The 26017-nt window shown below is 38.7% G+C and overlaps 2 protein-coding genes across 3 annotated transcripts in view; one reads left to right on the top strand and one right to left on the bottom strand.

Annotated features, from left to right (window-relative positions):
- The first annotated feature begins 2950 nt into the window (after positions 1-2950).
- LOC109988887 (solute carrier family 12 member 3-like) lies at positions 2951-20056 on the top strand. Its single transcript, XM_065956491.1, has 26 exons — positions 2951-3318; positions 4022-4159; positions 6338-6413; positions 6542-6637; positions 6762-6901; positions 6998-7108; positions 7882-7993; positions 8153-8283; positions 8481-8565; positions 9628-9785; positions 10069-10176; positions 10360-10483; positions 11694-11795; positions 11903-12058; positions 12142-12241; positions 12985-13096; positions 13277-13414; positions 15288-15394; positions 15503-15585; positions 15763-15840; positions 16038-16136; positions 16761-16872; positions 16975-17061; positions 17854-17992; positions 18147-18214; positions 18424-20056. The coding sequence occupies exons 1-26, from the start codon at positions 3037-3039 to the stop codon at positions 18563-18565; spliced, it is 3084 nt and encodes a 1027-aa protein (XP_065812563.1). The 5' UTR covers positions 2951-3036; the 3' UTR covers positions 18566-20056.
- Positions 20057-21103: 1047 nt separating this feature from the next.
- Positions 21104-26017, bottom strand: part of cetp (cholesteryl ester transfer protein, plasma) — a 51689-nt gene continuing 46775 nt past the window's right edge. For both annotated transcript variants that reach the window (XM_029281681.2, XM_065956493.1), the window contains exons 9-18: positions 25790-25881; positions 24971-25070; positions 23796-23875; positions 23565-23615; positions 23238-23390; positions 23017-23084; positions 22509-22551; positions 21823-21895; positions 21367-21452; positions 21104-21290 (exon numbers count right to left, since the gene is read on the bottom strand). In XM_029281681.2, the coding sequence (XP_029137514.1) occupies positions 21213-21290; positions 21367-21452; positions 21823-21895; positions 22509-22551; positions 23017-23084; positions 23238-23390; positions 23565-23615; positions 23796-23875; positions 24971-25070; positions 25790-25881 (824 nt within the window). In that variant the 3' untranslated portion in view covers positions 21104-21212. The remainder of the gene's footprint in view (positions 21291-21366; positions 21453-21822; positions 21896-22508; positions 22552-23016; positions 23085-23237; positions 23391-23564; positions 23616-23795; positions 23876-24970; positions 25071-25789; positions 25882-26017) is intronic.

The following is a 26017-nucleotide window of genomic DNA, read 5'->3' as shown; positions in this document are numbered from 1 at the left end:
AAAAGGAAAAAGTTTCTGTGTTGACTTACTGAATAGAGTGGGCTTATGGTCATGCTACAGTGTACAGTCTAATCTGGCATCCTCTCTTGTTCAAACGAATCCTTGATCAAAGAAGCTCCTGATGTGACAGTCTCATGAGTGAGGTGTATCACTTCAAATGGTTTAACACAAATTGCCAGTTGGATTTGTGCTGTGTCCACCTGCAAGGTCACTTTGGTGTACAACTGTACATATTCCCTCAAAAGTCAATTTGTTTTGTTTGTTTATATGAAACAAGAACTCAATCTGATGCAACATTATTCTAAAACTGCTCAGTCCCTCCTCAAAACATCTTTCTCGATCAGGTTTCCTTCAAGAACAGCTTCTGAATTTTCTACTTTTTTTTTTTTGCTCGTCATGACACTTTAAAACCAAACCTCCACATAAATGGTTTAATTGGCACAGAAATAAATAACTGTACACAATTTTGCAGTTGTGGCAACATATAACCTCTCCACAGCATTCTTTGTTTGCCAAATTGAACACAGAATTTGGAATCGACCATTTATACTGTACAGTTATAGTTCAGTAGACTTCTGCTGCCATTTCTAAGATTTGACAAACTAACCGCAACTTGAACTTTTCTGTAATTCCTCTTTGTTCTTAATGATAGTTATGTTTCTTTTTTTAGTCAAATGATTGGGTTAACTGTGAAAGTTACTATCTCTTATAAATTCCCATCCATATGTTTTACTGTTCATCTGCATCGAAAGTATAAAAGGTATTGTTGGTCTTCTAAGCACATGCAAACATGCACTGACCTGAAGCACTGCACTGAGTCTCCCTAGAAAGATGTGGAAATGTGGTCTTCTCTCATTGTATGGTAGTGCCAAGAATGGGATTAAGCATGCCTTTGATCACAACTGGTACCTGCCATAGAAAAGCCCAAGAAAGACATAATTCCAGGGTGTTAAATGTTGTAGCTACAGAACATTGTCTGCCTGTTTAAAATGTGTTGTCATCGAGTTTTGTGAATGCTGGATCAGATCACAAGTTTGTTTTTCATACCTTCCCTACTTGTAAGTTTAGCTTGTGGCTGTGTCAAGATACGATCACATTGGGTTTTTTAGCAGCATTGAAGGTCAAAGTAGAATCTATGATAACCAACTGTTGCAACTGCAACAATTATAATTACCACTGGAAGAGCGAGCACAGAGGTAGTTAACCTCTGATCATGTGTTTAATTCAAAACAATGCTGTCAACCATTTCCTGGAACATTTCTGCTTGATGTCAACTCACCCACTGACCGGACTGACAGGTTGGGAAATAAAAGAAATGAGAGAAATAAAAATTCAGAATCCAAACTTATTGATTTGAATCTATTAATGATATTTGTATGTCTGATTGTCTATGGTTGATTTTATTACAGCTGTGGGAAAAACCTGTTTACACCAACTCATTGAAATGGTGACCAGAAAACGGTGACTTTGGCCTGTCCTTAAGACTGATGTGTAAATATATTCAGTTTACCTTGAAAGTGTTTCAATGTCAGTTAGACATTGTCGTTAATGGCTGTGTAAACAAATGTCTCAGACCATTGAACAGCTTGAAGCGTACTATGAGCTAACATTACATCTGAGCCAAACCTGAAAGGACACACCAAAGATTGTACATAGGCATTAGAGAGATGCTATGGATAAAGAAAAACAACACAACTATAGAACATTTATGATGTGCCTTCATGTCCGAAAATGACAACAGAGCTTGCTGGGTTTTTCTACAGTGTTTTAAAAAGTTGAGCTTTTATTAATTATAAATCACTTTCAACATTTTAGCCCCAAAATCAAGGGCTTACACAGCTGCAGAGATAAAATACTGGTTCAATCATTTAGCTAGTCTGAAAACTAAAGACATAGTTCAGAAAAAGAAGTCTTCACCTTTCAGCTGAAATTGTGTTTTAGCTTTATCAAGGTTTTTTTTTATTTTGTTCTTTTCAATTTCAATCTCGGTTTGTTGCTTTTGGGTTGAAGTAAGATTTTGGTCTTTAAATGTAACTAAGGGAAAATGACATTTGCTTTGCTTCAAAAAGATCATTTTAACACAAATGTTTGACTTTTCTGTTGTCTCATTTTTTATTATAATACCAAATAATGATACCCATGTTATACATTTGTTGCAATAATTCATATCTCTTTTATTGCCCTCAAATATCACAGAACTCTAGTAATGAACACTTAAATGAGAAACTCATTTTAATAAAAGGAGATTGTCTGGTGTTATTGCAGTAATGCTCTGCTGTGGGGAAGTTCCTACCATGCATAATGTGATGAATTTGAGGGAGAGATTATCATTTTATCTTAAAGTTGATTGATTGATTGATTGATTAAATTTATTTCAGACATATCAAATAAAAGCAAACATATTAAAAATACAAAACAAAATGAAAAGCACGAAAATACAATGAACAAAAAACAATGTTCAAATTATTTAAAAGTAGGAGAAGTGAAAAAATTCTATGCTATATTTTCTGAACTGAAAACACAAACTTCACTCAAAGAAAAAATGGGTCCCTGAACACTGTTTAGAACTTCAAAGATACCAGGAGAGTTATGGTTTCACTGTCGCTGGACCCCCACCATAACGTGTAGCATTTCTCTTCAAACTATGCATAGTATAGTAAAGTCAAGGCAAAGGTCTTTTGAAATCAATACCTAGGCGATTACACCTCTCTGCTGTTAACTCTAGATTTGTGTTTGTCCTCGGGCAGCTCAGAGCAAACGGATGCTTTGGTTGACCCTGTGATGTTAAACAGTCATGTCATGCTTACATGCTCCTGTAATGAGTCTTGTTTGACTGTTCACTAAACCTGCTTTCTCTCATGGCCTCAGGCTCTTCCTGCTTGGTTAAGGTCATTTATAAAACCAGCCTCCTTCATCCGTCTCAGAATACAGAATGGCTCCATCACCTTGACAGACTGACTAGTGAGGACATATCATCTATATTTACAGAATCTGCACAAAGTGTTTTAGGTAAGCCAGTCCATTCTGCTTTCCTGAATGGAGTCACCAGTTTTCAGTGATGGTGTTCACCTTGCTGCATACAGACCCAGTCTTCCTCTGTCAGTGACAAATAAAAAGGAAACTCCTGGAGGGTTTGAGGAGTCTGGCTGCTACCAGTGTTACGGTGATGGAAGCAGTATTGCTTCCCATGGATCTGCTCAACCTGGATATGAGACTTTGGACGCACCACCACACTATGACTTCTATGCCAACACAGAGGTTTGGGGCCGGCGGAGGCGCTTCAGACCATCTCTGTACGAGCTGCATGCAAACTTTGAGGTGAAGAATCTCCTGTTATATCAGCTCATATCATTATCTATTTCATACAACCAGACACATGCAGATCTCACTGTGTTTTTACGTTAATCCGTCTAAATGACTCCTCCAGCTTTTATTTTCTATCCCTCTTTGACTTGGAGTTGATCTAAGTCCTTTGGGTTCTGTCTTAAAACCTGCTGGCTTTTAGAAGTTTGTATATGTTTTGTTGAATTTCTATTTATTTAAGGTGTACATATGAATTGGGTAGCACAACTGCAGTCCTCGTCCTGCTGCCACAGTACTGTTTGTGTGTCTATTTTTGTAATTTTCCTTTTACACATCCATTTCTACATAAAAATTTGAATTACTTTACATGGTCTGAACTTGAATTACTGTCCAACAATAGCTGAAGGCACCATTCACAAATCGCCATGAGGCTCAAATGTAATGAGTCATATTTCTGCTGAAATGTGCGCTCACTTTCATGTCGACCAAATCTGTCAAAATAATTGAACTCAACTGACATGAATTTTAACTCATATTGGTCCAAAAAGGGAAAACAAAATGAAAACTGCTCTGTCTCTGGTTGAGTTACTCTTCCATTGTTGCATTTCCTGAAACTTCTTTTTTTCTCACCATAAGAAGTTCTTAGGGTTAAAACAAAGCGTTATAGACTTTGCTGTTTACAAAGATTGATGCTTTGGGGATGTCTTTTCTTTCCTAGAATGACGCCAAACCTCCCATATATGAGGAGACAACAGCTGGACGGATGGAAGGAGGAAACAGCTCTAGGGAAGATGAAGAAGAGCAGAAGGAGCCACCATCTGAGCCCACTCGCTTTGGCTGGGTGCAGGGGGTCATGGTAAATTACACTGGACAAGTCTGGGTGTTACAAAGAGCAATGGACTGAATTTACTGTCCAATAAAAATGCAGGGCCTGATCAATGACAGGGTTGCGTGGCTATCCGTTCGCTTAAAATGTGAAAATGAATTACAAAGACACAGTTCACAATTCACAAACCATGAAGGGGGTTAAATGAACCACTAACTCCGCTGCAGAGGAAACAGCGTCTCTGTGCGTCCGTGCTGGTTGCGAGCCATAGTGCACATTTAGGGAAAATTGGCCCCAATCTATGCATAAAAAGCCTCAATGAAAGAAGTTATTTTCACAAACACTGGTGCTTAGAGCTATATGCATTTAGAGTGGGACAAAAACTCAGTTACAACCAAGTGGTAACTGCCCCAGTTTTTATAAGAAATGTCAAACTGACCACTGACTTTAAAATGAATGATCTGTATATACAGTCAGTAAATATTACTTTGACAACACTATAATAATGACAGGGGTTAAATCAGTGCACCTGTCAGCGGCTCGACACTTCATCTGAATTTGTTTTTACTCACGAGAGTTTTACTCAGAAGCTATGTTTTAAACGATGAAACTCATTTTACATTTTTGAAGTCTGGCACCAAAATAAACCACCCAAAAATGTTCCCCTCCCCTCCTAGTTCATCATCTTTAGTGGAAATAACAGCTCTGTCAGGATTTGTGTGCAGCTCTGCAACAGATTGAAGGTGCAGACAGCTTCTTTCCACATTCCAACAAAAAAAATAGCGCTCATTAGCACTTTATGCTCTGTGAATCAGGCCTTGACACAGAGCAGATAGTGGGATCACATGACGCCCGTTTTTGGAGCAATTAGTTGCTGCAATCAAGTCTTATCCTACTTTATAGGGTCTACAAATGTATCAAGCAAACATTAATACATATATATGTCACCATAATTGTATAATAATGTGAGAAATGCTCAAGTAAAAACATAACTTTAACAAAATAAACATGTCAATAACATACTTTCTTTCTTAATATTTAGACATGAGCTAAAAAAAAAGAGGATCACCTTTTCATCAGAATAAAACTACATATACCTCCATTGTGTTTACTTATCTAATTTAGTAAAATTTTCAACTGGACTTGGTTACATCTTCAGTTTTAAACTTACTCGTGGGTGAAGCTAAAAATATATATATATCTCTGAGAACAGGCGCGTGTCCAGAGAGGTGGCCAGGATTGGCATGGGCCACCCTAAAAATCTGATTGGCCACCCCATGTGCCACCCCAAGTAACCTAAACTGTGATTGGCTATTTACCCTGTCAGAGGCAGAGCTCATGTTAAAGCAACTATAAGGTATTTTTTGCAGAAGGCTTCTAGTATTTTCTTTACATATCAATGGAGCATATTTTATTTAAAATTGTAAATAAAAGCTTTGAACATATTTCTCATTAAACAGGTGCATGGGAAAGTCATGCAAACAGTGTTACTTGAAATGAACTAACTGCCAATGTCTCGGGCATAAAAAGTTGCCTATTCATGTATTTTTTGCAAGTACGACTCTGCAGGAGTTTGCATGCAATTTGTTAAGTACTTTAAATTGTGACTTTGAACGTCTTTGAACGTCTTTTTTGTCATCAAAAATGCTATACTAATGTATCCATTATATTGTGTTATATTATAAAGCAGATAATATTGATGAGGTTAGAAAGGGTAAATAATTCATCGTTATTTGTGCGTGTTTGTGCAGACATCACACTTCCGGCCACCCCTGCATTAGTCAGTGCCTGAGTTGGGCCAACTCAGTCAAAAAAGTCTGGACACGCCCCTGTCCGAGAGTCATTAGTATGCTAATAGTAGTGTAGGCAGATATGAGTACACCCATTAATCTACTAGGACCTGGATGACTTAAACCCTTCACAGACTTCCCGAGTTTATTTTTCAGATATTTTAGTTCAATGATGTTTGCAAAATTCTTACTGATTATGATGTGCATGCTAATCCCCCTTAATTAGCTGAATCCGCTGAATGTTCTGGACCTTGAACTTCTTTTTTACTCTAAAAATAACACAATTCTGTTGGTGAATTATTATATTCAGGGAAAACGTATTACCTGAAATGTTAGAAATAAATCCAATGCAGAATAAGTATTACCTGCTAGGCCTTTGATAAATGCAGTTAGCAAGCTTCTTAATGACTTTTTTCAGATCCGCTGCATGTTAAATATCTGGGGGGTGATCTTGTTCCTGAGGCTGCCTTGGATCACTGCTCAGGCTGGTATAGGTATGTCCAAAAGAACTTCCATTTTATTCATCCACTTTTCAATGCTCTATCAATGCAATATTCATTATGCAGCCTCTGTATAGCTTTCAGTCATTTTTTTTTTCTTTTTCCTTTTGTCCACATTTCAGGTCTGACCTGGGTGATTATCCTACTGTCCTCTTGTATTACTGGGATCACTGGTCTCTCCACCTCAGCAATCGCTACCAACGGGAAAGTCAAAGGAGGTCTGTGCACCCAGCAACACATTAATCAAAATATAAGGAATGTTTCTGTAATATTGTATTTCCTGAGTTTGATCGATTTCCAAGACGTATTTCTCAGCGCCACCCCTCCCCCTCTCGTCTTTAGGTGGCACTTACTTCCTGATCAGTCGCAGCCTTGGTCCAGAATTAGGTGGATCCATCGGTCTGATTTTTGCTTTTGCCAATGCTGTGGCTGTTGCCATGCACACTGTGGGCTTTGCTGAGACTGTTGTAGACCTCATGCAAGTATGTGGAGCAGCAGTTTGCAATACAATTGTACAGTAATGAGTTGTTTATTCTGTTTGTACTCACCTAAACTTTTTACAACTTTTGTTCCCTCAGGAACACGAAGCTGTCATTGTGGACAGAACCAATGACATCCGCATCATCGGCATCATCACTGTCACATGTCTACTGGGCATCTCTATGGCTGGCATGTCCTGGGAGTCAAAGGTATGCATTGCAGAACAAATGAGACTACGGTAAACTGTGAGTGCCACTGATAACGCAATCAGTGGTTGCGACTACATTATTTTGATCTTCATCAAGCACTTCACAAATAACATATTGCTTTATCTTGCTCATTATCTTTGTTGCAGAGATGGATGAGAAGATGTATTATTAATAATTAAGATAATTGATCAGTATTTTATGTTTAGATGTCAGTTTAAAGGTTTTGAAGTACAGTAAAGACATAGTCAAGCTAATTGTTTACACCCTCAAATGCTTAGTCAAGCTTATCATTCACTCATAAACCTCAACATAAACAGCTTGAATTCTATCCCATGGAGTTGGGGTTAGGAGTTGGGCTGGGGTGGGGTGGGGTGATACTTTTTTATTTGCATGAATAGTGTTTGTGAATCTAGGCTAACTATTCTGTTAAACTGCATTGACATACCATTAAATTATTCTTATCACAACTATTTAAAACAGAAAAAGTCACCTTAGATAGTCTATTATGTTTGTTTTAAGGATTCCAGGTAGCCAAGATGTTCATCCATATCTTCCACATTATGAACTTAAGATATTTGTTGGCATTTTTTATTTTGGATTTTGAAAAATTCAAAAAATCAGAGAATCGAAAAAGTTGAGTTTTGAGTTTTCTGTTGTATTTTTCATCACAAGTACACTGATTTACACAAGTCTTAAATGTTAGCTGAGAGACAGTAGCTCAATGTGTAGTGTAAATCTGTATGCATGTTCACTGAATATCCTTCCATCCACAGACTCAGGTTCTGTTCTTCCTGGTCATCCTGGTGTCTTTTGCCAGTTACATAGTGGGAACAATCATCCCTGCCTCACCAGAGAAACAAGCCAAGGGTTTCTTCAGCTACAGAGGTGATTATAAAGTCCCCGTCCTTCATCCAGGCAATGCAACTTTACATCATTCATTAAAAAGGGAGGCTATTATTTTAAAGAATACAAAGTTTACCAGCATTCTTGTACAAAACTGCTTGTTGTAATTTTTTAGTAAAACGACTTTTTCACCCCCAACAGCTGATATCTTTGCTACCAATTTTGTGCCAAAGTGGCAAGGACCAGATGGAAGCTTCTTTGGTATGTTCTCGATTTTCTTCCCCTCTGCCACAGGCATCCTGGCAGGAGCTAATATCTCTGGAGACCTGAAGGTATGGTAGTTTTTACTCTCTGCCTTGATGCTATCTCAAGTTTTTTTTACATGAAATTGATTGGGCATGCATTATTCTTGGTGGGTTTAAAAACCCTTCCTTGTTGCCAGATAGAAAGACACGTTCTGTTCATGAAGTGTTTAACTTAACTGTTCTTCAAAGGGCTAAACATAAGCATCTTGTTCTCTTCTTTCCAGAATCCCGCAGTGGCCATCCCTAAAGGAACATTAATGGCAATATTCTGGACCACCATCTCCTACCTTATAATCAGTTCAACCATTGGTATTGTGAAAAACGATTTCCGCAGTCACACGGTCTTTCACTCAAAGAGATAGAAACAATATGTCTGGTATATTTTGAATAAATGAGACCTTCATGATCATGTTGCATCTCGGTAGGGGCAACAGCCTTGAATGGAGGTATATAGTTTTTGGTTTGCACATCTGTCCCTATGGTCAGAGCCATATGGTGAATATTTCTTGAATATCAAGAACTCAATGGACTTGAGCTTCACATTCACACACTAATGGCAGAGGCTGCTGTGAAAAGTGACCATCAGTATTAAGTAATCTAATCCATACACATTCACGACGAAGCAGCGGGTACAACTTGGGGTTTGCGGCTCCTGCAATATGCATAAAACAGCCAGATTGAGTCAATGAACAGATTCAATTTTGATGATCAATGTCTATCTCATGGCTGTTCTATTCTCTTGAACACAATATCTCAGGAAAACATCAAGGATATTTCCTTACATCGGGCAAAGCGCTCCACTTAGAACCCAGAGTGAACTTATTAAAATACGCTGGTCAAAGTCACTGTAACCAAAAACTAGTTTTTTTCCCCCTGAAAACAAGAATTTCAATACTTACTAACAGCACTGACACAAGTCTAGCTAAATAAAATGACAATAACAGTGACAAAATAATGGGATCTGTACAGATTGTGACTTGGTTGCTTTATGCAGCAAAAGTAAAAATGAATGAAATGGAAAATACTTCAATAGAATTTGTTTGTGAATATGTTGCTCTAAGAGCTAGGATTGCCTCTAACCGTTCGTTATCCTGAATGGTTGGATGTACAGATGGATGGATGTATGGATGGATATGCAGCTATAATTGCAACATGCTAACATGTAGTCAGTACAGGAAAACATATCTGCTTGAAGGTTTTAGTGAATGTATTTTATTAACACCATTTATAAGAGCAATAATATCAACACACAACATCAATTAAAATAATCATGTCGAGGCTCACAAACTGTGTTTCATTTTTCATATTTCAGGTTGAGGTTTATACATATTCAAATGTATTTTTTCTTACTTGTGGCTGTTTGTGTTTCAGCATCTTGTGTGGTTCGAGAGGCGTCTGGTCTGTTGAATGACACACTGTCACTGACCTCCAGCAATGACTGTGTTAGTGTAGCTTGTGATTATGGATGGGACTTCACCCAGTGTATCAACAATAAAACCTGCACCTACGGCATCAGTAACTACTATCAGGTCAGCACAAGCTCACACAACAGTTGGTGATAGATGGTGTCACTCCACATTTCTTTTTCTTAAAGTGAAGTCTTGCTTTATATGAAATCGTACATATGCCTCTTTTTTTCCACTTTGGGCAATTAGAAGTAGAGAAGAAGGAGACAGCATAAAGTCAGTTTGAATGTCAGTCCACCTCTCTTTTATTAAAAACTCAGTGACAGTAGGTTAGCGTGTAGACAAACAGTTTCTGTCGTGAGAAAGACGTGATTTAAATAAGTAAACACTATAATTGTGTCTCTAGTCGATGAGCATGGTGTCAGCCTTCGCCCCTCTCATCACTGCTGGTATATTTGGAGCAACACTTTCCTCTGCTTTAGCCTGTCTGGTGTCTGCCCCCAAAGTGTTCCAGGTACAAACACACACACACACACACACACACACACACACATCAGATATCATGCATTGTCTCAAAACCTGCTCAGCGTATTTTATATTTGTAAAATTGTTCATCTTTAAACACAAGTGTGTATCTTTGTGTCAGATGTGAGGATGAAATATTTATTTTGTTTTGTCTCTCATTTTTTTCTGGTAGTGTCTGTGCAAGGACAAACTCTACCCTCTAATTGGCTTCTTTGGCAAAGGTTATGGAAAGAACGATGAGCCGCTCAGAAGCTACCTGCTGACATACATAATTGCTGCCTGCTTCATTATCATTGGTGAGGCTTCATAGAAATCCTTTGACCTCTGTAGATGACCAACAGGAATGGCAGCAGTTATAGTCTGAATAAAAAGGGGAATAATACATATGGGCTGGAAGCAAGTTTGGTAAACTGGAAAATTAAGCAGACATAAACTGATAAACTGATTGGAGTTTAAATAATGACAAAATACATTGTAAGCTGTCTTGTGTACGGAGCCAAACTCTGCTCTCCTTGTAGCCACAATAGATACACAAATACAGTCATCTATTTCTGTCCCTAGCTAAATGGAAGTTATAATTCCTCAGGTACAGTCCTAGTTTTGACAGAGGTATATACCAGATATCAGGGGTGTATCCGGACTTTTCTTTTACTAGGAGTGGCCCAACTGGGGCATTGACTTATGAAGTCTGTGCACATGCAAACACACAAATTAATTTTATTTATTTATTTATATCTGAACTCCTTTTGAGGACCACCTGAGAACGACATGTTACATCTTAGCTTATGCATTTAAGGACTCATAAAGAAGATGTTTCTCCACAGTCATTATTGAAATTGGGATTTTGGGGTGGCATGCAGGGTGGCTTATCAAATTTCAAAGAGGGCCCATGCCACCCCTGGACACGCCCCTGCTTGGTATAGAATGGTTTATACTTCATTTAAAAGAAACAGTTTAGCTATACCTAATCGTACAAGAAGTCAGTCAGTACTTATTGTTATCATTGCATAATGTCAGGCTTAAAATAACAGCAGGGTACGTCGACAGGCCTCAGTTAACATGCTGATGAGTTGGGGTGTTCACATTTTCCTCTGACAGCTCCCTGTTTTTATTCCATTACCTTGAAGCAAAATGAAAAATGAATCCTTAACATTACATAACATTAAAACTAGCTCATGTTCTGACAGTTAGACACTCTGTATTTGACTCAGTGGCCGTGGGAAATGTTGGGTTTGTGTTAGCATGATGCAGCTTTGAAACCAGGAGAAGAGTAAGCTGTAGAGACGCTCATATCAATAAGATAAAAGAAGAGTAGCCGTGGAGTGTTTGATGCTCACATTGGCCACTTGAATACGGTGTAGGATTTGTGGACCCTGCCACTAACATATTACACTCAATCATAGAAATGAAATACATTCACCTATTATTGTAAAGAATAAAATATTAAGCTGACCATAAGTTCTCTTAAATTGAATCATCCCTCCCTTGGTTCTTTTTCTCCACCAGCCGAGTTAAACACCATCGCTCCAATCATCTCCAACTTCTTCCTCTGCTCATACTCTCTGATCAACTTCAGCTGCTTCCACGCCTCAATCACCAACTCACCAGGTGAAAAGATCAGCAGTGAAACACAAGAAATGAACATTGATTATTAGGTTCATAGAGTTATGCCCATACATTTTTGTGTGTATTTTGTTGTGTGTGTGTGTCTACAGGTTGGCGTCCTTCCTTCAGATTCTACAGTAAGTGGCTGTCGTTGCTGGGGACCATCTGCTGTGTCGTCATCATGTTTATGCTGAACTGGTGGGCGGCCCTCATCGCCTTTGGCATTGTCTTCCTTCTTTTGGGATACACACTCTACAAGAAGCCAGGTGACCTCTTACACATGCAGGCAGAAGAAACAACCATACTTCTTCTTCTCTTTCCTAACTCTGTTGCTATACTCTGTGGTTAGCTGTAAACTGGGGCTCCTCGGTGCAGGCGAGCTCCTACAACATCGCTCTTAACCAATGTGTCGGCCTCAACCATGTGGAGGACCACGTCAAGAATTACAGGTCAGTTAAGAGGCGGGGTTTAAACACTTAAAGGCCTTATATAGGCTTTATTTTTCACACTTAAATGTAATATAAATCAAGTCTATCCTCTGAAAATAACTCTGTGAGTCATGACTGTCTACAATGGGTGTAACACCCGAGTCCCACTGTCTGTGATGTTTTCAGAGTTTTCAGAGTCCTATCTTCAGTTTGTTTACATCGCCGGGACGGCCGGCTGACTCCTCCCTCACGTATAAAAGTTGTTTAATTGAGGGACTAGAGAAAAGAAGAATAACATACTGTACTCACTGCTTAACTGTGTTTCTAGATCACGCTCATTTCAGGTAAATTTACATGCAGTGTGAAGATACGAGCATAATAAAGATCACTAGCATTAGCATGCTAACACAACAATGCAGCGTGAGTTGTTTTGGTTTCATGCTGGTGCTCAAGGGCAACATCTGCTGGATCAAAAAAATCACATATAAAGCCTTTAAGTCTTGGAAGTCCTAAAAGTAAGATTTGTGCAGGCTGACTAATTGAAAAGAAAAGTAAATTGTTCTTTTTTTCCTTGAGGCCAAACTCTTACTGTAATGTTCACATCAATGCAGTTACATTTTTGTGTGATGAGGAAATAATAAATAGGCTTCATGGATGATCAACTCAAAAACAAGATCCAAGCCCTTCTCAATGTTGCGAATGTCCGTGTGAGTGTACGTGTGTGAAGAAGCTCTAGACTAGCTGTGGCTTTTCTCACCCATCAGGCCTCAGTGTCTGGTGCTGTCAGGTCCTCCCAGCAGTCGTCCAGCTCTGGTGGATCTGGTCAGCTGTTTCACAAAGGGTCTCAGTCTCATGATGTGTGGCAACGTGATCACTGTGAGTACATGTCAACATGATCACTGTGAGTACATGTCAACATGCACTTTGTCTAGTGAAGTTTATATCTTTACTTTGATTTTTGAATTCGTAAAGACCCAAGACTAAACATACTTAACCTTCATAAAGCCATGTTTCAGTACTCAGAGCCATTTTGGTCTCTGAATTTCTTTATGTCAGGCTGATCCCTCCTCATCAGCAGTCGACAATACCAGCAGTGACGGTCATATAACCTGGTTGAACCAAAGGAAGGTTAAGTCATTCTACAGAGGTGTGGTGGCTACAGAGCTACGATCAGGTGTTAACATGCTGTTACAGGTAAGAATGACACCTCAGCCATTCTTTTCTGTACTATAGAAATAAGCAGAATATGCAGATCATTATCTGTTCTTCTTACTGTAGTAAATAACCAGTTTTATCGCTAGACCCTGCAGTCCAAACAAATAAGTTTCCATAGATAAGAATGTGTATGTGGATGAGTTCTGATCGGGATCAGAAGAATGGGGAAGAATTATTCTGTAAAAGTGCAACATAGTAATTATTATGATTCACTTTGTGTGGGCCTGTTTCAAAACCCTGGCTTCTTTGTGTTAATAGGATGGCCAATGTTTAGCTTTCATTGACAATGTACAAGAAGCACATTTTGTAAAGGATACATAAAAACATTTACAACCATACCTCTGACAGCTCAATGCTCATAAGAAAGGTTCTTACATCTCTGAAAATTTAGGAAGAAAATGCTGCTTTCATATAAAGTTTGGGTATTAAAGAGAGGAGCACAGCAACTTCTTGAAAGTACAATATCTACGTGATAATTTCATATTTACAAATCTCAAGTTTATTTATAATTATTCCTTGTTATGTGCAAGAAATGTAGTTAATTAAATCATAAAATGATCTTAACATATGATCATTAAGGAAACATGTTAAGTTGAAGTGCTGGCTCCTCTGACCAAAAACAGAGTCCTCCTCATAGTTTAGATGGACTATATTTGTTTTGACTAGAGAGGATAGGGGCGTTTTAAGGCACACCTCCTCCAAGCGGGCGGACCAGGTTCTCTCTCTCTCTCTCTCTCTCTCTCTCTCTCTCTGTCTCTCTAATGTATAAAGGCCTTTGCTGTCACTCTTATAATGTTCTCAATAACTTGAATTCCAAAAGTGTACATTGTACCCTGATGACAGGGGCGTGCTTAGCTTTTTATTATCGATACATACTGCTCTGAGTATTGGCCAACTATTTTCTTGTTCTCTGTCTATTGTTTCTTTTTCTACTGTTTTGTGTTTTTAATATAATGTGCTGCTGAGCTTTGTACTTGGACTTGGACTATGTGATATTATTTATAGGCATTCACCACGCTTAAACGTCTCGACTCTGTCTACCACTCTGTATTAAGATTTATTACAGGTGACCGCTATGATACACATCATTGTATCTTGTACAACAAGGTTGGATGGTCATCTCTAACAGAAAGACGTGATATGCACTGGCATCTTTTTTATTTATAAAGCTCTCACAGAAAAATGACCCTCATACCTGACAGAACTTATCCATCTCTCGACTGGGCGTTACCAGACGCGTTCCTCAAGACGTTTACTGTTGAATGTTCCTCGAGTCAGATCGGAAAATCTGCTTTGTCTTATTCTGCAGCGGACTCTTGGAAGCATCTTCTTGAGGGGAATGACCTTTTGGGCATTTTAGAAACCTGATTTTAAGCCTCCCAACCTCTGTGTGTAACTAACTAAGTGTGTTTATTTATTGCAGTTTTGTTCTCGCTTAATTATCTTAGTACATTTTAGACTTTTTAAACTGATTTTAGCAGTCTTGTATTATCTGTCGCCTGTTTTTCTTTTTGGTTTAATGTCTGTTTTCTAATTATTTCTGTAATGACTCGATGTCATTGTAAATGAGGGTTGCCCCTCAATGATCTTTTGAGTATAAATAAAGGTTGAAAGAACTTACTTTCTACAGCTGCTATTTATTTGTTCTCTAGAAAAACTTTGTTTAGTCTCGCTAAATGTGCTTCATATGGATTTTCTGTTTCCTTCATAATCCTATTTTATATGAAATTCCCTGCTCCTAATGTGATGTTGTCAATGGCTTTCCATCATGTGCAGAACTTCATAAACTCACTGGGTTTACAGAGCCAGTGATCCGTGATTGTCAATATTATGTTCATCTTCTATCCACCAGGGGGCAGGTTTGGGTCGTATGAGGCCAAACGTTCTCCTGATGGGTTTCAAAAAAGACTGGCGCAGTGACACAGCTCAGGCTGCACACAACTACATAGGAATACTGCAGTGAGTACAGACGGGGTTAAGAAACCTCTTAACATGTGTCCTGATTTATTATTACACACCCTGATAACCAAAAGCTTTCCAATGTGAAAATTCATGATTTTGTTTTAGTGATGCATTTGACCTTCAGTACAGCGTGTGTGTGCTGAGAATAAAGGAAGGACTGGATGTCTCTAATGCGTCTCATTCACACGGTGAGAGCTGCATTTCAAATTAGAGTACACTGAGAGTGAATTCATTTAACACCATACCCTATCTCCATCAGTTTGTTACTTGTTAACAAGGGCCATGGTGGGAAGAGGTGTCCATTGTGGTTGGAATGATTGACTTCTGAATGCATGTTAGTAGAAAACCTCTCTTTTTTTATTTAGTTAATCCAGCCTTCGATGCAGGACGAGAGAACATAAACACCATCTCTGTCCCTCCCTGTGTTCGAACAAGCACTACATGTACGTATGCATGTGTAAATAATACGATTCATCTGCTACGTTTCATGGCAGTTTTTTTTAAATACAGAAAAAAGGTGCATGCTACATTTTATTAAAACTGTTTGACAATAATGTGCTTTAATACCAGAAATGATTAAGTGCCATTTAAATGAGATTAAATCAAAAATATTATGTTCACTGTACAAAATCCCTTGCAGCTACGGTTTCCATCGACGGGAGGTCACAGCCTAGTTCTGTGTTCCAGAAAAAACAAGTGAAGAAGACCATTGATGTGTACTGGCTGTCTGATGACGGAGGTCTGATTATTTCTCCATCCATTTCTCCATCACTTTATTTATTAAATTAAAGAGCATTAGAGCAGCTTTTCACAGAGATTAAATGTCACTATCACCCTTTTAAACCAGCACTTTTTCATATAATATTTAAAGCTCCTGTGAGTAACTGTTGGTTTGGGTTGATTTTGGTTCCCCCTGTGGACAGAGAAGGAACTTTTATCTCTTTTCTTATCTTTTCCTGTACATGTTAGCGTTTTTTTTTAATCATTGAATCTCATCCAGCATTCATTCAACAGTCAGATGACTCACTCATAGTGAATATTTGATAAATTGTAAAAAAAAAAAAGAAAAAAAAAAACAGGCTGTTTGGCAGCATGCTGTCAACCGCCTTGTCATATATATCTACCACACGGCAGCAGTTTCAGGCATGAAAAATTACTATAAAAAAATAAATAATGTTTTTGTTTATGATCTTCTTTGCTTTTTTACGTCATTAAAATTAAAATGTAGTCTGTTTCAAAACAAGTTATAAATACCTCACAGGAGCTTTAAAGTAAATGTATTCATGAAATACTTTTAAATGCAGAACTTTTACTTTAATTTGAGTATATGTAGGACGCAGTTTTTGTGTGTGTGGTTGACCAGGACTGACCCTGCTGCTGCCCTATCTCTTGACTCGGAGGAAGCGTTGGGCCGCGTGTAAGGTCAGAGTGTTTGTGGGAGGAGATTCTGACAAGAAAGAGGAGCAAAGAGAAGAGTAAACACTTTGATTTATTTTCCTAATAACTGAAGTACATTTGTCATTAAGGTGACAGATGAATGAAGCCTAAAGCTCTAACATTTAATGTTTTTTCTCTAGGGTGTTGGCACTGATCAAGAAGTTTCGTCTTGGTTTCCATGACGTTGAAGTGCTTCCTGATATCTACCAAAATCCTCAGCCTGGAAAGTATGGCTGCCCACGACTTGTTTAACATCACTGAATGAAATGAAACATTAATATTGTGTGTGCCGAACAGTATTCAGCTGTGGTTACTCGCCACGTTCAATCCTACAATTCTGAGGTCCAGGCTTTGCAATACATTTCAGAGTTATCACCACTAAAGAAATGAAATCTAGGATCCTATTGGCCCTCATCTGACAGAGATCCTCTTGGAGCAATAGGCAATGTTTGGGCCTTCTTGTGTAGCCAGTGGTTACTGAAGGACCTCTGACCTCTGGGTAAATGGACTTGGACTTTTATTGGACTTTTCAAACTTTCTGCACAGAGTGGATCTATTTCAGGTCACGCCCACAGCTGAATGAAGCACCCTTCATTTTAGGAGGAGTAGCAGTGTTGTTGTCAAACCACACTAACCAAGACTAAGACCCAAGACCAGAGTGCTCCAAGACCGAGACAAGACCAAGACATTTAGGGCTCGAGACAAAGTCAAGACCATTCACACACTGATGGCTGCCACTTGAGAGACGATGGACTACTGAGCCAAAGCCGCCACACTTCTATCCTTTGCTTTCTCCAAAAATCCTGTTGCTTTATTATATATTTACACAAAGCCTTCATGTCTGTATCATACTCCATGCGAACAGATTAAATGTTGGCTTAGATCTTAAATCAGATCCTTGTGAAACATAACTTTTTGCTTTCTTCATGAAGCCAGAATTTCAATCAGCCTCATGGCAGCGTCCGGCATCACCTGCAAACTGCCATTGGCCATGATCTGTGTGTGTCTGTGTGTTCCAGCGTTCATCAGTTTGAGAACATGTTAGCTCGATTCAGGCTGGATAAGAACCTCAAACTGGGTTCTGACGCAGGGACTCCCGGGCTGCAGGAGGAGCCGTGGATGATCACTGACCAGGATGTAGAGAAAAACAAGGCCAAGGTCTGACACACAAACATAGAAACATATGCACTGTTGTAATCTCCAGCACACACACTCTAATAGAGCACGTTTAATATTGGATATATTTATACAAAGAAAATATGAAATCTCTTTTTTCTCTGTCCTCTTTGATTAAAACTTCCTTGTGATTCAGTCTCTCCGCCAGATTCGCCTGAATGAGGTTCTGCAGGATTATTCCAGAGAAGCTGCTCTCATTGTTATGTAAGTGGAGTAATTCTTCTTTTTAGGTTCATTAAGTGCTGTTTTATTACAAGCTGAACAATGTGAGCAAAAGTTATGACAGTTTACCAACTGCACCCCTCCATTTCCTCACTCTTAGATTTTAAAATAGATCAGCTGTGGATGTTCTTAAGTTACAGAAACACAACACCTTTTTTAACCCTTTTGTCTGTGACTGTGTGTCCTGACAGCATCATGCCTGTGGGGAGGAGAGGGGCGTGTCCCAGTACGCTCTACCTCGCCTGGCTCGACTTCTTGTCTCGTGATCTTAGACCTCCAGTCCTAATGGTCAGAGGAAACCAGGAGAACGTCCTCACCTTCTACTGCCAATGAAACGTCTCCTTCAGACCATTGGACAGATGTGAATACACAATAACATCTGTACATTTCCATTTGATTGACACACAGTTCTGGTGACAATCGATCGTAATCTAGTCCTGTGATGAATGTATGATTCCTGAAATTACGTTGTACATTGAACCTGAATTCATCATGTCTCAAGAGTAACAATAGTAAATCAATGTAGAGAAAATATTGAGGATCAAAACACTTTTGATTTAAAGAAAATGATCAATACCAATCAATCAATCACATTTATTTATAAAGCACATTTTAAAACAGCTGACCAAAGTGCTGTACATGAAACAAAAGAGCAATACAGATTAAAAAGCAAAACAAAAATAACAAGAACAAGACAAAACTCACACATGCACACAGAATACTAACAATATAATTAGACAATAATATTATAAGACATTTGATAGAAGTACAAGCAACCTAACTAGGACTCAAAGGCCAACGTGTAAAAGTGTGTTTTGAGGCGGGACTTAAAAGATTCCACAGAGGGGGCAGACCTTTAAAAACAAACAATGCAACCTTAAAATCAATTCTGTAACGAATTGGAAGCCAGTGAAGAGAGGCTAAAACAGGGCTGATATGCTCCCTTTTACATGAGCCAGTAAGCAGCCTGGCTGCAGCATTTTGAACCAATTGCAGTCGTGATAGGGATGACTGGCTGATCCCCGAGTACAGGGAGTTACAGTAGTCGAGACGGGACGAGATGGATAATTATTTCTAAGTCATGAAAGGTGAGGATAGGTTTAAGTTTCAAGATGGTTAAAAAAAATGTTTTAACTACTGATTTGATCTGGTATTCAAATGTGAAGGCGGAATCAAATATTATTCCAAGGTTCTTAGCGTGTGGCTTGATGAGGGAGGAAAGTTGACCTAAGCTGCTTGGGACCTGTTTTATGGCTTCAGAGGGGCCAAAAAGAACCACTTCAGTTTTGTTTTCATTCATTTTTATTGGTCAATAAAAAATTAATTTAATATTAAAATATATTGAACACACTGGGCCATAGCCAAAACAAGAAACCTGCAGAGTCTCTGTCCGTCATCTTCTACAATTCTACAATTCATTTATCAGACGCTTTTATCCAAAGCGACGTACATCAGAGATTACATACAACACAAGTAAGGATCTAGAAAGGAAACAACATCTGCAAACAAACAGCTTTAAGTCTGATCGCACACGCAGGTGATGACAGGAAGTGACCAGAGGCAAAGCACAACATCGACGACAGCTGTTCTTAAGAGTTCTAATCAGAATCAAAACCATCCTAAAGCCATCATTATCAAACAAAATCATCATCATCATCACTATCATCATCAATAATCAAATTAAGTGTGTAGGTATTCATGTCACGTCAGCCTCTCTTCCTCTGTCAACAATAATATAACTTGAAAAAGCCTGAATGTGTTTTCATGGAACACAGTAGAAAAACTGTTACATGATCGAAAACAAATAAATTTGAGCAAAAAGCTGTTTGTGTTTGGATGTCTGGGGTCGCCTGAGTTATGTGAGTTCAAAGTGCGATCAGGAGCCACAAAAGGTTGGGAACCACAAACCTAAACTGACATGAAAGACAGTCATTAAACATCAATGAACAAGTAGTCATAAAATGAGTTGAGAATATATATTATGATTGATGGTATAGACACTCCCCTCAGTGCTTTCTTCAACACTTTCAGCTCCATCTTCAGGTTTTCAATCTGAATGCTGATCCTGGTCAGGGGCTTACAGAGAAGAGTAACAGATGCTGGAACATTACCAAGTCTGTCTGAAGTTGTAACATATATTAAAGGAAGAATGTGTGACATTTTACACATAAATAAAGCAGAAATGAACATTCATGACTGTCTACAACGAGTGTGAGTCCCGCCAGCTGTATTGTTGTCGGGCTGTGTTTACATCATGTTTACATGGACGGTACGACCTTGTGTATAAAGCTGTTTCAGTTGAGGACTAGAGAAAAGAAGAAGAACATACTCACTGATTATTTGTCACGTAAGCATTTTTAGATCACCATCATTCTGTGTCAATTTATGTGCAATATGAAGCTATGAGCTAACCAAAGTGTGCTAACATTAGCATGCTAACACAACAATGCAGGACACAGGCAACTGCAGCTCCAGCAAAGGACACAGGACTGCTGTGTGGCTAAATAGCAGTTTGTTTTGGTTTCATGCTGGTGCTCAACGGCGACATTCTTCCTTTAAGTAAAAAAAGAGTAATTTAAAAAAGGTATAACTGAATTAGAAAAATCTGCACTTTTTTTCTTCCCTAAAAACACTTTGTCAAATCAATTTCACTAATAATATAAAGAATGCTTTAAATATTAAGCCTCATATCCTCTCTAAGTCAGAAAAATAAATCTGTCTGTTATCATTAAACAAATGTATAAATAAATGACAACAAAGTGGACTTCTTTTTTTTTTTTTTACAAAATAAAACAAAAGTTTACTTCATCCTTATGGTGTTCATGCATCACGTTCATTCACCAGTGGAAATGTGAACATCAGAGACAAGACTTTCCTTATCATTTTTATTTAAATGTTTCAAACAAATAGTAAGTCAAGGTATATATTCTGTTTGAGCTGATAACTATATTTATATGTGGCTAAAAAGCTTTTTTTTTCATTACTGCAGAGTCTTCTTTAGAAACTCGACCAGGAGGTGATGAGGGAAACCAAAATCTGTCTGAATCACCACAAAGCCCTTCAGCAAAGAGAGCAAAATTAGTGACAGGTAAACCACAAACTGGGAAAAGTTCAAAAAAAGAAGTCACACTTACATCCCGAGGAAGCACCTCTGGGTTAAAGATGTCAAATAGGTTAGTTCCCTGTTTGTCCAACAGCCTGGTAAGTTCAACCTCAAGAACTGAAACACAACACAAAGTATCACTGAAGACCTCACATGTGGATTTGGCTTCATCTCTTTTGCAGAACAAATATAACTCAAATAATTGAAAGTAAATGTCCCCATTCAGTTTGAAATCAACTGCAAGAATCATCAGTTTGAAATAAATCCAGGATTTCGTGCTTACTTAAAAATTGTTGAAATACTTATTTGAAATAAATATGACCATCCTGCTGAAGCTGCAAATCATCTTGATATATTTCCCGTTTGTTTAAGTTCATCAATATATAAGCAAAAGAATTGATGATAAATAAAATCATATATTGACTACACTTTCATTTTTACACATTTGGGAATTTTTTTTATGATGAAGGTGTTATTGTTGTCTCACCTGATAGAACCTTGGGAATTCCTATCTTCTCCACTGCTTCTCTTACAAATTCCAGATGTGCCTCAGTCAGCAGCTGGATAGAGAGTAGGAGGTGATTTAACAAGTCATATCAAACATAGAAAATATAATCAACAGTTTCAACATCAACATGAACATTAATGATTTAAACTGCAGGAAACTAAGAGTTGAACATTTGTTTAATCTTTTCCCCACATATTCTGAGTCTCTGTGGTTGATATGAAGTTACAATTCAGTTGAATTTAAACTTCTTCACTTTTATACAAAAGTTTGACATATTACTATTCTGTGCCTTTGTAAACAGTCCTGTAGTGCAGCTTTTTCTAGAGATAAATGATAAATCCTAAATGGACTTGAATACTCAAAGGGCTTTTACACCACAGGTCACACCTACACATTCACACACTGATGGTAGAGGCTGATATGGAAAGTGACCATCAGTATTAGCTATCCCATTTATACACATTCATACATCACCAACGAAGCAGCAGGAGCAACTTGGGCTTAAGTGTCTTGCCCAAGGACACATCGGACATGTGGCTGCAGGAGCTGAGGATTGAACCTCCAACCTTCCAGTTGAGAGACAGCCGACTCTAACACTGAGCCACAGCCGCCCCCAATAACTGGATATAATGTTTTATTTCCCTCATCAGCTTACAACACTTTACCTGCTCATTTTGTAACAGAAGCTCAGCGCGGACTATAACGACCCTGAAAGAAAGAACATGGACGGAAAACCAGACTCAGTAAAAATGTTGAAACACAAAACTACACACTCAGAGATGATAGAACTGAGCACAGTGACAAAAACAAACATTATAGAGGTGGGCTAAGGCGGATTTCTGAAACTTTCCACAGCTGAAAATCCACCAATTAGACACCCACTTTACATAAAGATGGGCCATGTGTGTTTCCTCTCCTTTTACCTTCTCCTCGTCTGCTTCTGTCCTTTTACAGTGTGTACATCTAATTACAACACCATGACGAGCCAACGACTTCATAAAGAGGTTTGGGCTGCTGAACCCACAGAACACACATTTTGTGTCTTTTAGGTATGTGTACTGATTTAAATGACAAAAATAAAAGAATGATTCTCATGTTGGAGTCTGAAGTCCAACCGCGGTTTACTGAACGCTTTATGTGTTTGTAATTAAAAATCATCACATCAGGTCTTACTCTGACGCGTTTCCCTTCAGGAAGAGTCTCTTGTCAGCATAGGAAGCGGTGACATCCATGACCACATTCTAGTTAAGAAAAAACAAACATCACTCAAACACAGGGTGCATTCTGGCTTTAGTGTTCTGAACTACAGAGAAGCTGAATTGCTGTAAAGGTTGAACATCTTTTTAAAGCTGTCAACACTTTCCATGTCCTGTCATTCAATAAGTGCCAAGTACCGTTTGAAAGAAGAGTGTTGGTGTGCCTTGCATCCCACAGCTGAGCTGCCCAGAGGCCTCTGCCCAGATAGTCGTCCCCGAGGTGGAGGTATTTAGAAAGGGAACAGATGAACTCCAGACTCGTAGCTCAGGAGAACCTGACTCCAACAGACACTGAACACACACACACACACACACACACACACACACACACACACACACACACACACACACCCACACACACAATACAATATGTAATATGTCAAATAATATGTCTCATCTGACAAAGGTACAAGTTTTTGAGAGTGTGCAGACTTGTAAGAATGTGTAACGATGTTTCACAGTTACCGTTCTGATAAATTCAGGAACAGCACTGGAGAGGTTTGTCTTGAAAAGTTCCTGAAATAAAGTCAGACACAACGAGAAACTAAAGTGCAAAAATTGGCAATTTGTTAATTATCAATATGTAGAGGTTCAAAGTTTGTTTTTTTATGATTGCAGTATTTATTCTATAGAGCAAATCAATAAGAATATGAGTCAGGACACCACACAGGACTTCTTCAAAGGTGATGTACTTACAGTGAGCTCTGCTCCAGAGATGTTGAGTGTGAAACGACCATCTTGGTGGGCAGCACTAAGCAGTGGGTTACAGACCTGGTCTGAGATAAAATACAAGTGAAAGGTGTATCACACAAGTTTATAGTAAAAAAAACAAAAAACCCACTTCTAAGTCAAAAAGAAGGCGTGAGAACTGTTACATCTACATAACAGCAGACAGTCACTGTCGTAAAGGCCTACTTACATGTTATCAAGGAAATCTAGTTTCTATGTAAGTTTATGTATGATAATGAATTAGAATAAAATGAAACACCTTTATCTTGTCATTGCAGCAGATATGATGTTACTGACTGTGCATCCTGCCATCAATGCAGCAACAAAAACAGAGAAATAAAGTCAAATGTGCTGAAAAGGCAGTTAGGATGTTATTGGGAGCATTTAAGAGCTGCTTTGGCTGTGGGGATAAAAGTGTTCCTCAAACTTGAGGTGCAGTCAGGACAGGCCATGTTTCTTAGAAAACATGAACACTGCATTGGGATGCGCCGCCATCTTGCCATTTTGATCCAGTTTGCTTAATTGATTGCTACCACTGTCATGTCTCTGGCCTTCTCAACAGCTCTTCTTGCTTTTATCAAATCAGCAGTGTTTATACCTCAGCTCTCCATCCACTCATCCCCCTGCTCTGGTAAGCCATCTTCCACTTCACTCTTCAAATCTCTGGAATCATCAACTCCATCTTCATCTCCCTTTTTTCTGCATTAGACCTCATTAAAAGTCAAGATCTCTGTTTCTGTGTTCTGGGTTTGGTTACTTACTCACTGGTCGTAACAACATTTAAGAGACAAACAGCTTACAAATCTTCTCATGAAAAGGGGATTCAAAGTCTAGTCTCCCTCATGCCAGTCAAAGTGCCAGCTAAATTAATTTCCACTTTGGAACACAAAGAGCTCTCTAACCTTTAACATGACTACACATATACTTTATTAAACCTAAATAATAAGAGATCATTTAAGGCATAACCGGCTTAGAGAATTTCAATGACTTAGTCTTTTATTGTTATTTTGTTATTAACTCCTAAAAACATCAACAGCATATGGACAAGTCATACTGCAGGACTCATCCTAAAATATAGTTTTCTATTCTAATGAACTGCAACTTCCAACAGTTCAAAAGTAAATGCAATGTCAACTGCTCACCTGACAGCCAAAAGTAAAGCATCCTGTTTTCAGTCAGCTGATTGGGGTGGAAAAGTGAGTCGTTGATGACAGCTGAGATGTTGTTGTAGTTGGTCAGTGCCTGATGAAATTGTAAAACAACAAAACAAAATGTGAAGCGGTGAACAGAAAATCATCGTCACACACGCACCCAAGTTCTTATACGAAACATATTTTATCCACACAGTTCTGATAATAAAGCTGCTATCCTTGTGGGATACAGAAGGGACTGGTCAAAACTCAAAAGGCTCTACTAAAAGCCAGAACATTAAACTGTTGCATTAGCAAGCCCAGGCTCATCTTAAGAGCTGTGTCTTATCAATCTTTGAAAATGTCTTTCTCACAGTACAAGATAATTTAATCTAATCATCGTTTGCAGGTCACATACCCGTATTATGTAAAATACACTTGACCATGTTTTACACTAATGTGTGACCCTAGTCTGTCTACAAACCCCTCAATGATCAGATAAGCCCATCCTCCGTCTATCGCCTGCTCCACTTTTCAGAAAATGTGTGCTCAAACAGGCCGTTTGGAGATTTTACCTTCATGACATCACAAAGGGCAGTAACCCCTCCAATAGGTGGTAGTGACACTCCCACAGCTAGGTGTTTGTTCTGCCCTCTGAGACTGCCTTCTCATTGTAATGGTGCAATAAAAGACACGGAAACAGCCTGTTCTGAGCTGGGCTGATGTTGTAGAAGGTTTATGTGTTTGGGCCTCTGAGACTTAAACCTGTTGAAAAGGAGTATGACCTTTAAAGATGACAAGGTTGTGACTGTTAATAAAGGTAGTATTGACCTTGTGGTAAGATTCAATGTAGTTTGCAGTGATGACAGGAGCAGCAGTTACACCAATATCCATACTGATGGCTCCATCACTGAGAAACTGCCCTGTGAACACACACACACACACACACACACACACACACACACACACACACACACACACACACACACACACACACACACACACACACACACACACACACACACAAACGCACGCACACACACATCATAGGATCATCAT

The sequence above is a fragment of the Labrus bergylta genome, chromosome 7 (genome assembly GCF_963930695.1).
Source record: "Labrus bergylta chromosome 7, fLabBer1.1, whole genome shotgun sequence".
NCBI classification, from domain to species: Eukaryota; Metazoa; Chordata; class Actinopteri; order Labriformes; family Labridae; genus Labrus; species Labrus bergylta.
Note: the sequence above shows the minus strand (reverse complement) of the source record. Positions and strands in the feature narration are given on the sequence as shown.